At 41.6% G+C, this 14,728-nt stretch overlaps 1 protein-coding gene across 1 annotated transcript in view; it reads left to right on the top strand.

Moving 5' to 3' along the window:
* The window catches only part of HSD17B12 (hydroxysteroid 17-beta dehydrogenase 12), an 89,978-nt gene that overhangs the window by 37,085 nt on the left and 38,165 nt on the right, over positions 1-14,728 (top strand). Inside the window, 1 exon segment of the mRNA XM_063332706.1 lies at positions 1,114-1,189. Coding sequence (XP_063188776.1) covers positions 1,114-1,189 — 76 coding nt within the window.

Raw genomic sequence — 14,728 nt, 5'->3', positions numbered from 1 at the left:
GCAGAAGGTGTAAGTTACCATAAACCTGAACTCTGCGGCAATTTGTTAGCAGTTCTTTGGTCTCATCACACCTCTCTCTAAGCTCATCAGAGGTTTAGTATGAGATTTCTTCTGCTTAGAGATCACACATAGGAGTGAAGGATGGAGTTTGCTGACGAACTTTGTCATACTTGTCCCTGAAAGAAGCTTTCTTGGTTTGCATACTTGTGCTAGAAAGGTAGATGAGGTTAAGTCACTTTAGGTTGTTGCTATACTATGCTGTGGTTTGGGGTATTTTTTTTTTAAGATTTCCTTTAAGACCCATTCTCATCTGCTTCCAAAGGCAGTGAAGGAGTTTTATAGAGCCATGAGAACTTACCTGGTTTTTATATGTAGGTGCTAAGTGTCTGAAGGGCAGTGTCACTATGAACTGTGGATATATTGGTTTTACTTTTCACTGGAACAGGGACTTACAGTAGTCACAAACATTGTTTGTTTTCATTGCAGACTAATTCAGATACGTAGCTGTCTTTCTGCAGGCACTTTTAAATGTGGCTGTTACACCCTGTTACAAACCTGCAGCAGTAGGGCTGATTTGATGACCAGGATATGCTCCGGCCACAGCTTACGTTACACAGCTTCCCTAAAAGAACTGCATGAAGAAATTAATCTTCATACCTATCTTTAGCACAAAGTAAGAGCGGAGCCTGACAAAAGGAAGCAAGTTTTGAGTGCTGGCGTAATTTTGCAACACAGTTACTCAAGTGATCACGGATATCTTCATTTGGCATTTAAACTTAGTTATGGGTTCTTTGCTCTGACTTGCAGAGGTGTTGTAAAAGTTCTGTGGAATATCTACTGTTGGCTTTCTATTTTATAAAAGTGCCTATACACCTGTATTGAATCACTGAGAGGATAATACATTTGTCATAAAGGGAATCAAGTAAGAAGTAGCATGGAGCTATCTGTCCTGGTTTACCCCTTTCATATCTCTATTTAAAACTGTAATTTTTTTTCAAACTTGCTGGTCATATTATTGTGATGTTTGACAAATTATGCAATTCCTTTAATTAGGATACTAACGTGGAAGTGATTTATGATTGTTCTTATGTCTCCTGTTTTGCTTTGTTGCAGTTAGCAAGACGTGGAATGAAGGTGGCTCTAATCAGTAGGTCAAAAGAAAAACTGGACCAGGTTGCAAGTGAAATAAGTGAGTTGAAAACTTCTTCCCTAAACTTCACAAGCACGTCTATAAATAAATGTGATTGCACATGAATTGAAAAAGGTTTACTCTCGTGCACAGAGCAAATGCTACAGATATAAGCGGTAAAGGCCTTGTAGATTAATTTTACAGGTGTTCATATGTAACTTCTGAGAACAACAGAAATTAATTCTGGAATAAGTACTTCTAAAATTGTTAGTCTTCCATAAGAACAGTTTACCAGTCAGACCAAAATGCCACCTATTCCCATAGTAGCTGTCTAAAATCATAATAAGGAGGAAAACGTTCATCTGAATATTCCCTCGGCTTGAAGCAAGTTTCATTTCATGGGCTTCAGCCATAAGGGTGGTTTCTTTGTAACTCAAAGATGTTGAAAACACAGTCTTTATGTTACTTGTTGTATTACCAAGTACACAAATTTATTGTGGGTAGTTTCCCCCTCCTCCCCCTTTTTTTGTTTTGTTTAGATAAACTACTCAAGGATCAGATTAGAGAGCTGGAAGCTTTTTTTGGGATGACGAGTGTGCATAGTCATAGAAATATAGGGAATGAGTTGATGTGTTTTAAGAACCTGCATGAGGGATTGTTTCTTCAGTAAGCGTGTAGTAACGCTGTAATGCAAAAATAAGGGAGCAACTGAAGTATTCCAATCACTAATGCGAAATAGGTATTTGCATGGGGTCAGTTAGAAAAAAGCTTCAAGTCTCATGCTAAGGAATGATTTTCCAATCAAAAGTATAACCATAACTCACAAGAATTCCTCTTGTAATCTATGTGTCTTTTATAAAGGCAGATTTCATGCAAGGTTATTAGTTTATGCAGAGTATGTCAAGATAAAGTGAGAAATGTAGCCTTGCGCATAGAGGTTTTTGATAAGCAGGAGTGGGAGTTGTGTACTATAAAGCAGGTTTCTCAGCATAATGATGTTGTGTAAAGAAACCTTTAAGATTATGCTTCTGTCTTACCTTCCCTTCTCTTGCTTAGACTGTCCTAAAATTATTGTACTTAATGCAGATAAATGTAAGATCTGCTGTCTTTCAGAGGTCTTTGGCTTGAGTTTGTTAAAAATGTTAATGAATTTATTAGTGACACCACTTTGCTGTAAAGCATAATCTGTAAATCAAGCCTCGGCAAACTGTCCTACACTGAGTTGTAAGGGGCTGCTTGGTGAACGTGAGGATGACTAAAAGATTCAAGGACTTCAGCTTGCTTAATGGTAACTGTTACACTGTTTTACTGAGAGACAGAGGGCATACAATTCTGTTGATGCAAATGCCTCTGGCTCTGGTTTTTAGTGTCTGATGGAGGATAGCATTTGAAATTGTTTTCTAGGCAGAGAAGCCTTCCGTTCTACGTGTGTGTTTAAGAGGTAGAGAGCATTCCTTCTCAGGGCAAAGATGGCATCAAGTCCTCTCTTCTGCTGGTTTGTCAGTAATTGTATTGTTCATTAGCATCCTGCATGTGCGGATGTTGCTGCAGTGTCTGGACGTACCTGCGATGCTCTAGTCAATAGAGTCATGGTGTAAACTAAACAGTCCAGGTGTCGCGGCTTGGGCAACCTGCGTGAGTACTGCAGCTCATTGCAAATACATAAAGAAGTTACAACAAGGTGGTCTTTTTGGTGCTTCACTGCAATAGCTGGATGGTAGTTTGCTGCATATGTGGGCGTATGCAGTCACGTTTCTTATTATGCGCTATAAAGTTGTCTTGCTAAGTAAAAGTGTAACTGATGGAAGCATCTACAAATACCTTGTTATGGAATCAAGCACTTGCACACAAAGCGAAAAGCTTCCTGAAAGTGGTCATAGCCCTTTCTGTACCAGTCTGGAAATCTTTTCCTGCTTGGGAATTAAGCATGATGCTGACAAGACAGATAAATCTACTGCTTTGAGCTTTCAGCACTTACGTGATAGCTGCCGGGGGAGTTTTTCAGACTTAAAAAATAGGTACATGTAGAGCAGCCTGTAATACACAATTACTGTTAGGCCTCACCCAAACATTTTTTCCACTTTCTTTCCTAAACCATTCTGAAATGAGATGACTCATGTTGGTTTTTCAGAACACTTCTTTTGACAACACTGAGCTAGTGAAATGTATACCTTGTTCACTGTGACATATGCTGAAGGATTAGGATAGTCTGCATAATCAAGCAAGCCTGAGTTGCACTTTCAGATCCTGCTAGGTTTTAGTTTTAGCTGGACAGGATTTTCTTGTGTTCAGGCTCATGTGGTCTTTGCAGTCCGTTCTGATGTTGTCATATACGAGCGAGTGACTTCTTTAGAGCTAAGGCTGTAGCTACTTGAGTGTTTCCCTTGCAGGCGCCTAAGGCAGCTTTAAACTTCTTTATGGTGATCCCACAATTGTTCGTCAAATACACGTGAGCTTGTTCATCTTGAGTAATGACCCTTAATTACTTTAAGGAAGAATGTCTGTTTGACTAATTCCAGTTCTTTGAATTGTGCATGTTTTCTGTTCCTCCCTTGTTTCCACTGATCAGAGTCCTGCTCATCTTAGTGAACGGTTAAGTGCCCTCTGTTGCAAATAACGAGAGGGGTTTTGAGGCTCAGGTATGTTCATTCTATTCAGAAGAATCTTTTCCTGTGCTCTGAGGATATACTTACATTAGGAGTGATACCTACGTACAAAATGCAAGTTGCATAACCACTGTCATAAGGGAAGTACTGATAGGTCTTTCTGAATGTTAAATGCCAACTGACCTGGATCTGATATTTTTGTGTGTGCACACACGCACATTAAGCCAGCTGTACTGATGTTACAAGAAAGCTAGAGATTCTGAACTTACGGCTCAGTTTGAGCAACAAAAACGGGTGGATTAATTAGAAGTAGTTGAAGACTTCAGAAGACTTTCCAGTGTGTCTTCAAACATGTTGTAAAGTTGAATTTGCAGAATAATTAGGTGCCGTAGGATTTGCTGCAAAAGGAAATTCTGCTTTATGTTCCCTAAGAAATAGGGCATAGGCCACTGACTGACGAAGAAAAAAATTTAAATTTCCTCTTAGATGATTATGGACCACGTTTGTATGGAATTACGTAGGTTTTATGGAAACATATCTGATCTTCTAATCAAGTTTTCATACATAAACACCAACTAGTAGGGTCACTACACAAAATCCTTGGTCTAGTTTAGTTCACACTACATTGGTGTTCCAATATCTGTTTTTTAAAGTATCAATTCTATTACATTGTTAACCACTCTCAAAGGTTCAGGAAGGCTCAGGAAGAAAACTTTTCTGTGAATGGAGACAATCCTTTGAATGCCATGTAACGTGATGGTTCCCTGATTTACTGTATTTAATAATGAATATGGTCCAAGGCATCTCGGGTGCTCTGTGCCAGCAATTGGTTCAAGAACTATGGATTTGCAAGCAGAAAAGCTTCACTTTCGGCACTGTTGGTGATAGGGATGTTCTGAGCAGATGTGAGAAGAACTTTGCTGTAGGATCATATTTGCTAGGGGCTGCAGTATGAAGAATGTGGTGAAAACTAGTCAAGCAGGGAAAATGCTTTAAAGAGAGCTTGCCTGTAGGGAAATTGTCAAAAGAAGGATTTGGTGTGGTGTACATTATTTGCTGGTGGCTTCAGAGGACAGGTGGTGCAGTTGTACATGAGCTGTGGGAGGCAAGAACAAACAGTTGTAGCTAAATAGTGTTCCTACTTGCAAGTGTATGTACCTACTTACTCGTAGGCAAGTGCATATAAAGGTAACACAGGAGATTTTGAGTTTATCAGTTACTGTATAATTCAAAACTTTTAAGTAAATTTCCATTTAATAGAATCATAGAACCATAGGGTTGGAAGGGACCCCTGGAGATCGTCTAGTCCAACCCCCCCACCAGAGCAGGGTCACCCAGAGCAGGTTGCACAGGAATGCGTCCAGGCGGGTTTTGAATGTCTCCAAAGACGGAGACTCCACCACCTCTCTGGGCAGCCTGTTCCAGTGCTCTGCCACCCTCAAAGTAAAGAAGTTCCTCCTCATGTTTAGGTGGAACTTCCTATCCTCAAGTTTGTGCCCATTACCTCTTGTCCTGTTGCTGGGCACCACTGAAAAGAGCCTGGCCCCATCCTCCTGACACCCACCCTTGAAGTATTTATAAGTGTTGATAAGATCCCGCCTCAGCCGTCTTTTTTCCAGACTGAAGAGACCCAAGTCCCTCAGCCTTTCTTCACAAGAGAGGTGTTCCAGTCCCCTAATCATCTTGGTAGCCCTTTGCTGCATCCTCTCCAGCAGTTCCCTGTCCTTCTTGGACTGGGGGTGTTCCAGTCCCCTAATCATCTTGGTAGCCCTTTGCTGCACCCTCTCCAGCAGTTCCCTGTCCTTCTTGGACCGGGGAGCCTGGAACTGGACACAGTACTCCAGGTGCAGCCTCACCAAGGCAGAGTAGAGGGGGAGGATGACCTCCCTCGACCTGCTGGCCACGTTCTTCTTGATGCACCCCAGGATGCCATTGGCCTTTTTGGCCACAAGGGCACACTGCTGGCTCATGGTCATCCTGTTGTCCACCAGGACTCCCAGGTCTCTTTCCACCGAGCTGCTCTCCAGCAGGTCAGCCCCCAACCTCTACTGGTGCATGGGGTTATTCCTCCCCAGGTGCAGCACCATACACTTGCCCTTGTTGAATTTCATAAGGTTCCTCTTTGCCCAGGAGGTCTCTCTGTATAGTGGCACAGCCTTCCGGTGTGTCGGCCACCCCTCCCAGCTTTGTGTCATCATCAAACTTGCTGAGGGTGCCCTCTATCCCCTCATCCAGGTCATTGATGAATATATTGAAGAGGACTGGACCCAGTGCTGACCCCTGGGGAACGCCACTCATCACTGACCTCCAACGGGACTCTGTGCCCCTAATCACTACCCTCTGAGCTCTGTCTTTTAACCAGTTATCTTACTGTCCATTCACCTAACCCACTCTTCCTAAGCTTCCCTATGAGGATGCTGTGGGAGACGGTGTCGAACGCCTTGCTTAAGTCAAGGCAGACCACATCTACCGCCCTCCCCGCCCTCCCCTCATCTGTCCATCCAGTCATGCCATCATAGAAGGCTATCAGATTAGTCAGACATGATTTCCCCTTGGTGAGTCCATGTTGAGTACTTCTGATAGCTTTCTTTTCCTCCACATGCCTTGAGATGACGCCCAGAACGAGCTGTTCCATCATCTTTCCAGGGATGGAGGTGAGGCTGACCGGCCTGTAGTTCCCCGGCTCCTCCTTCTTGTTTTTTTTGAAGACTAGAGTGCTGCTATCTGGTTGGTGGTTGTTAGTGTTACATACACCTAGGTGATAATATTAGCTCCTAAGAAATTGCTTGGATTGAAATAATCAAAACTCTTCAAATGTGTTCTCACACATGATGGTTTAACTGGAATACATTTTCTTTTACGCCTTTAATACTGTTTAAGAACTAGCATTCCAAACTTTAATTTGATTCTGCTACATGTCTTTCTTTAAGAAAATACAGGTTTTTGCAATTAGAATCTGTGTAGCTGACTCTTTACTTCCAATAAATTTCCTGAGCTCAGTGTGTAGTGTTCCTGAAGTTGCTTGGTTGGTAGTTTCGTCTTGAGCTACTCTTTTAAGATTTCAGGTACATCATGAACTGACAGCCATCATGTTTAGACTTGGGATCTATCGTGTTCTCACTCCTCTCTGGCATGATTTGTGAGTACAAGAAAGGAATGGGATGTGGTGCCAAAACCAGAAACGTTCCTTTTCCATTTCTTAGGTGGGTTTTGCCACTTTCTTCTGCTTTCTTGGTAAAAACATAGCAGGGAGATATCCTGGAGCAGACCTGATGCTGACCATGGTTCTCATGCCTCAGCTGTTACTGGGACCTACTGCTACAAATGGCCAATGCCCCCCATGGCAAATCCGAGCACTTTGGCCCTTAATCTCTGCCCTGGCATTTGCATTCTTCCCCACCCCTGGCAATGCTCCGGTAAATCTTGGAGTTGGCAGGTAGGAAAACTTGCATTTAATAGAGGAGGCTGAAACGCAGACAAACTCTGTGAGTAAGGGGACATCATCTTCTTACTTTTCTTGCACAGAAATGACAAGGTTGACTTTCCTGAGCTTAACTTGAAGACTAACTGAATCCGGCAGTTATTTTGACCTTTTGTGATCTATTTCAAGGTAAATTAATGTGTTTGCAGCCTTCCATCATCTGAGCCAGGTTCAGCTTGACATACTTGAAATCCCCCTATATTTCTTGGACTTGACAAAATGGCTTCAAATATTTTGAACTTGTTTTGATGCACTGAAGTCACTTTTCACATAGAACTGTAGCATAAGGATCTTTGATCCAAAATGAGCTCTTGCGTTTCATCTCTGAATAAAGTTTCCCTTGGATGAAGTGAAGAAAGTTCCCATGGTTTTGCCTTGGATGGTGTCAGCCACTTACTAAATGAGCAGTTGTCAGACACTGTAGAGACCTGACAGAGGATTCGAGCAAAATTAGTTTTTATTAATTTGTCAATAAATGGAATAGGTGAACCCCAAATACAATCAACAGAGAATGTAAAAGACACAGAGCAATTGGGAAGGAAGCTTTAACTTTTTTTTTTCCCTTAAGAAGCATCCTGCTTCTGTGGTTTGGGGTCCCCCGCCCTTAGTCCCTTTTTTTTATCATCTTCTCTTGCATTTTCACAGTGAAGTTTTGCCCGGATTAATTTGAAGAAACTGAGCAGAATGCTTAGAGAGAAACACTTGACAGATGTCCTGCAAGCTATAGGATGCAGTCCTAGGACTACTTGACCCTTTAGGTGAAATTTAAGGCAGCAACAAGGTAGTACGAGCCACGAGGAAAATGTTGTACAGGTGACTAGTGGCATCCTTGCAAAAGGACTCTGTTTACGTATCATCTGTTAGCATATGGAGTAACAGACAATTTTGTCCTAGTTGCTTTTAAGGTTGAAAACCAGTTTAAGAAAGTTTAGCCGTCGGTGTCATGGATTACACGTAGCAGTAAGTGATCTGGCAAGTTCTAGCCGATGGTGCTTTTTCACAGCTGGCAAGACTGAGTTACCCTCTTCCAGAAAGAAGGATTGGACGCATGCTTGCTGTGAACTTCACTGCCAGAGGTCTTCTACGCAGTATTTGTTGTGTTGATAGTTTGTAAACCTATCAAGTCTGGGAGAAGAAATGCGTAAAGGTTATTTAAATGGGAATTAGGTGCTTTGGGTTTCCTCTTCTGAATATGAACTACAGCAGAAGTAGCCCCTTCCACACCTCTGATACTCTGTATATTGTGTTTATAGGTTCAGGGCTAACCCTGGGACCTAATGGTGTCTTGAGTCTTAATGTTTTACCCACTAGGTAATTGGATCAATGAGGCAGATGACTTTTGAAACCCAGGCTGAAGAACCAGGCATTAGTCATCTCTGCAAACATTCAGGGCCACTGCTGCCTCCCCCTGGCAGTAGCTGGGTGGGGGAATAGGTTGCATTTTCCTTAATACACAGAAACTTAATGCCTGTCTCTGCTAACAACCTATTTGTAACATAAGCTGTTGTGGATGCCAAAACCAAGAGCCCTCATGCTAGTCTCTGAGCCATTAAACACTGTTAACACAAAACCTACGATATACTGCTTATCGCTTTCAGTGTAAAATAAACTGAATATCACATGAAAAATCAGTATTGGATTGGTTTTGCGGGGTGAAAGTCTGATTTGCAAATCTGGTTTAAGGCAATTGTTGGAAGCTCTATTGCTGAGAGACCTAAAATTAGACCTTTTAAGAGGCTCTAGAGGGAGCGGTCTCTCTCTGACACAAGGAGAGGACTGGATGATGCAAACAGTGTTGTCCTCCTTATACAACTTCATTCTCTGAATGCATATTTTAGTCTCTTGTCACTTTTTTAGCAGGTTGAGTTCCATTACACCAAGTTCTTTTTATCTGTCAAAGCTGTAAAAATCCCTGATAGACTTCTCTGCTGAGCAAATGGTAATAATCGCTTTTATGTTTTTTTCAGGAATGTGTTGTGGTGAGGAAAATAATTAATGGTAGTTAGTAGCTCTTCATAGAGAAAGGAAACTCTGATCTGTTTTTCACAACAAATTCTTCAGGAAAAAAAATATCCATGAATATGAAAAATAAACAATTTTAAAAATGGTGTAACTAGTGGATACAAGTATGCTTGCTGTGTAACTTCTTAAACATGCGCAACCCTTCCACTGCTGAACTGGGTACTATACTGCTTTGTGCATCATATGTGGACTAATTAACATTGTATTTTCCCTTACAAGTGATGTTTTGGAGAACCCTGAAAACTGTGCTTTTAAGTGTCTGTCTTTTGACTGCAGTAAACACTTTTCTGTGGATGCTGAATGCAGATGAAACTATCTGGGACATAAAAAATAATGGTGAATTAGCCTAGAAGTTTGTTTCACTTTTGAAATTTGTTTTACTTCACGTAGAGTGACTGATTTAAATGGCTTGAAACTGACTTGAGAGTAAGGGCACAATTTTTTGTTAATCCGTACTATGATACCTTTCAGTCTCTGTAAGTGACTCTTAAATTCTTCTTCTCCTGGTCATTCTGGAATTCACTCTGTTTAGCTTAAATCTAAAAAAAATGGTTTTTTTAATCATTACTGTTCTAGTAATTATAGAGCTGGAGAATTTAGACTTGTATTTTCAAAATGTGATGAAACATTTGTGTTTACATGTATATACATCATGTGTACACATCGTCGCAGTCAGGCAATAATAATGACGTTAAGGAGAACTAAATGTTAGGGGAAATACTGGAAATAAGTCCGTATGCCCTTCATAAAATGAGTTAGTAAACTAAAAATAGCTTGCTTCATGCTGTGTAAAAACCAATACCACCAAAGAATAGGAAAAAACGCCTTGGTGGGGGGGCACAGGGTTGAAAATAGTGCCAGGAAAGAGGAGAGAAGGAAGGGGAGTTTGGGATGCTGCCTGTCCCACGATATTAACCTTCCCACACCTCACGCTGCTCTTTTCTCTGAAACAGCTGGGGATCATGTTCTACCAAACTTCGCGCGGCTTCAGCCGTAGTGGGTATTTTGAGGTGGTGATGGGGAAAACCACACAAGGGCAAAACGCTGCTGTTCTTGGAAGGCCGGGCTCCACACCTGCAGGAGTCACCCGGGCAGTGTCTGTGGGGGGAGTCTCATGCCCAGCCCTGCTGTGGTGTAGGGGTGGTGGGGGTGTGTTGGGAGCATCAAAATCCGTGCTTGCCTTACTGCCTGAAATAACATCGGAGTTTGGAAACATTGACTTGACTGTGCAGCCCCCCGGCTGTCAGCCTCTGCAGCTGTTTTTTATAGGCTGCTTGATTTTGTGTTTTTTAGTTAGCTTTGTAATTAGGACAAGCTTGATTTAGGAAAGCTTACAAAGTTGAGCATAATATTTGGGTGAATGGGCTTGTTGATTGATCCTGTGTGTTGCTAAGAATGTTTTTCTGACTTGGTAAGTGTATCTTAGAAGCTGTAATATGTTTTGACGTAATGGGAGTCAGAGAGGAGCAAATGGAGACAAGTATTAATAAAGCGTGTTTTCTTGCTATGTTTTGGAGTAACAGTACTGTGTATACATGTTAAAAACTTAAATGTCCCCTGTGGCTCAAGGTTTTGTGGACTTTGGCTTGGAGATCCATCTTCTGCTGCGTTGTCTTTGAAAGCTGAGAAGTGAGGAATTAACTCGTGTATGTGTGTATATATTGAAACTTGAAGCTGTTTAAGAGAACTGTAACATTTTAAATAAGGTCTGGCTTTTTTTATCCATTCTACACTTAATATATGATGACATTTTTAAAATATTCACTATTTTAAAGGAAGCTGTGTCTATGAAATTACATGTGGAACTTGTGTAAGGAATTCCCTGGCAGAGTTGCATGTGTAGTTGAATGAAAGGAATCTCAACCTATTCCTAGTGCTTGACCACATGTGCGTACACATGTGCTCTTAAAAATGTGTTGAAGCATAGCAAGTTCTGTTAAATTCTAGGCAGGCATTTCATTATGCTATGCAGAAACTGGTACAATATAGCATCCCTACCTGGAGACTGCTTTTGCAAGCCAGGTGCAAACAGAGCTTCCTTTTAGCTACAACTTCAACTTTTGTAATGCCTTAGTTTACCAGTACTCCGCTTCAGAGTTTTATAGAAATGCGTTTAACTTAAGTATCGTAATAAAAATCCTACTCCTATCTGTTGCTGCGTACCTGCTCCCCTTCTGAAGGCACGTGTTCTCTTGCACGGGGTCTCTGCTGGGCAGCATCCTCCGGAGGAGGGTTCAGCGCTGACCCTCCCATATCTTCTGTGCTGCTCTCCAGGCTCCCCTCTTTCTTGTTTCCTTTTTCTGCAGAAATGAGAAGTGTGATCTGTCATTTGGGAAGAGGGTTGATACAGTGACATGAATGGGAACTCTCATCCCCTCAGAAAGGCTAGCCTTTTAGGTGTCCAGTTTCTCTATGGACTTGGTAATCAAAACATAAATAAAATTCATGTGGCAAAAGGGTCCAGAGTTTTTGCTCTAGATCGCCTTTTCTCCATCTGTTACCGGTGCTACTGGGATCTGATTCCTGAAGGGTTTCTGCTCTTTTCTCCTAATAACTGTCCGTATGCTCCTCTGCTAATTCTGTATTTCACTGTGACTGATTTTGGGGTGGGGAGAGAGGTTTGTATCTCATTTTACATTTCTTTCTCAATATCTTGGATTTCATTGAGCAACTTAGAACTGTAATTAACAGCTGGTCTCTATTCCGCTGAAGGGCAATGCTCATTCCTTGCATTCTTAAGTCCCTACAAATGATCAGAAAAAGCTAGCTCTTGTTATACCCGGCTGACTTTAACATGCGTCTAGGTGGTGAATACTATCAGTGCGTAATAACAATCTGCCATCACCAGTCTCGAAGTATTTTGTCCTTCTGGAAAACAGATTCCAGCCATACGTGACACTTGGTGTACTACTTCTGTGAGCTCTGAGAGTCCCAAATTGCATACATTCCCAAAATGGATTGGCTCTCCCTTCAAAAAAAACCACAGACTTTGTAGAGCTATCTGCAGCCACTGTATAGTCTTAAATTCTTCTTCATCTCTGCCCTGCGTAGATACAGTACTAAAAAGCCGAAGGTTTTCATGTTTTGCTTTCATCTCTCAGCCAGCCTCTTACACTTTATTGAAAGGTTACAAACTCTCTGGGGCCAGGGTACTGGATTAGGGTGAGTTTTGCCACTCAGTGATACTGGAAAGATGCCGTCTTTATTTGTGGATGTAGTTGGATCTCCTTACTTAAACAATTTTTTCCCCTCCTGCATGATGAAGAGCAGAGGGCTATTTTTCCTACTGCTTTGCTTGCATCTCTGGCCATCCTGAAGCTAAAGACCAAGTGAGACTTCTTTTGTGTTTTTGCAAGCAGTTGCTTTATACTACATCACTGTGGTGGCGATATTTATATGAGGCTTTGAATGTAAAGTGATGACGTGCTTCAGTTCTAGCAAGAGGTTTTTAATGTACTGTTCCCAATACCTGCTTAAAATGTGGGCCTCATCTCCGGAACCTCTCTGTTGCAAAGTTGACTGGATTTGCTTCAACGTACTTGGTGCAAATTCAAGCTGCTGTAGACAACTGCTTTGATACAGATGGTGCAAGTACTAACATACTAGTAAAAAAAAAAAGGTCTAGTTTTCCAGTTTCCCAGCAAGACGTTGTGCCACAGATGCCTTTAACACTGTCACAGCTCGGTTTACCTGACAGAAACTGCTGCTCCTGACCACCAAGCCAGCGTTTGTTTGCTTTCGCATCTGAGTACGAAAGGTTACTCCTCTGGGGGAACCTTCTTCCAAGCCCAGTTTGTCTGTGTCTGAAAACTTCAATTCCTTAGCTTTTTCTTAGCCTGTCAACTAAGATTTCAGTTTAGAGGGACTGCTGCTTTGAATTACTGCTGCTTTGAATTATTTTCAAGCTTTCAAAAAAAAATAATTTTAAGATGCTTAACTCCTAGCCACTTTACAATACTTTATTAGCCTTTATTTAGGATGTAGCTCACTGTAGTTTCTAGTTTTCCACTTTTTTTTTCTTTTAATTCCAGTGTGATCCTTTTTTCTGGTGTTCTAAGTAATGCGGTGCTATTGCGCACCTGAATCTTTTTAGTAGCAAAGGTGTGCCCTAGTTTGCCTGATCACTTGGATTAGTGTTTTCCTTGTATAACAAGACACTGGATACATTTCCTCTAAGTCAGACATCTCTCTGGCCTTTGGAGTTAATTAAGCTTTTGCTTCACCTAGTGAGGTTGTAACTAGCCATCTTATAGATGGGAACTCATGAGGTAAGCGTTGCGTCTTTTCAGCTGTTTCTCGGGAGGGTGCTGGCATGCCTTCTGCTGCTGAGTAGTCCTTTCTCTACTTTTCTGTCTTCCGTTCTCTGTTGCCTCGGTCGTGCCTGCTCCCTGCCTGCTGAAGTGTGAGGTTTCCAGCTCCACCAGTCTGTCTCCCTTCGGTATTTCCCCCCCACCCCATCCGTCTCCCCCGCAGTGCTGCAGCATCGCTCACTTGTGATCTTGCTGGCTTCAAACTAACTTCATTTGGCCTCTGGAAGTACTGCTTCCATCCTCAGGTAGAACTGGGGGTCTCCTTTGGGCCTCTTGGGCTTAATCTGCTCTTTAGCAGCCTTCGTTCTTGCATTTGCAAGTAAACAGTAATGTCACATCTGTGTAAGAGCAGATATTATTTTCCTGTGAACTCTTGAGGACTTAAATCTTGTATGAATACAGCAGTATCCTTTTAATAAACATCCTGAACTTGATAATTTAGTTTCTGATTTTAAAACATCAAACTGAGTCTCTAATAAAGTTTGTTAGCAAGAACTTCTGTGAACATTAGACAATGTCTGTATAAAAACTAAAAACCAGAGTTTAGGAAGACAATTGACATCTGGACATACAATATGATGCATCATTTCTTTTCAAAGTGTGAAGGTATTTAAAAGTTTATCATAGTGGAGGCCCCTTAGAAAGAAGGTGTGGGATAGAGGTGGCTTTTGTTTTTGCTGTCTCCATTCCACTTTCCTTCTGCTTGTGGAATTCGATAAGGTGAGATTTGTAAAAGCTGAAAGGGGCAGGTTCATATTCTGAAATATCTAGGAGATGCATAGGAGCAGTCCGACATGCATAGGAAACTAAAAAGACAGACGTGAAAACAAGTAAATGTTAACATCTTCATGTCCTCTGGCTCAAAATTGAGAAGTAATGAAAGTAAGTTATCTCTTCAATGTTACAACCAAATGTCGGTGCAGTATCAACCAATACATAGTGACAGGAATGAGAAAGAGGGGAAAAAAAACCCAAAAAACACCCCCCCCCCTCATTGTTATGAGGTATGACCGAGGAAGAGGAGATGGCAGTTCAAAATATCAGATGGAGCAATTGGAATGGATTGAATTGGAAATTTGGTCAGTTCTGCTCTTGGCAGGTTCAAAAGCAAAAAACGTGGCAGCGGTGAGGTGGTGTGGGTGCTGGAAACATGTAAGGATTTGTAGTGATTGGGTGGACA

Source organism: Chroicocephalus ridibundus, chromosome 4, assembly GCF_963924245.1.
Source record: "Chroicocephalus ridibundus chromosome 4, bChrRid1.1, whole genome shotgun sequence".
NCBI classification, from domain to species: Eukaryota; Metazoa; Chordata; class Aves; order Charadriiformes; family Laridae; genus Chroicocephalus; species Chroicocephalus ridibundus.
The sequence above is the reverse complement of the archived record's forward strand: the minus strand, read 5'-3'. Positions and strand labels throughout refer to the sequence as shown.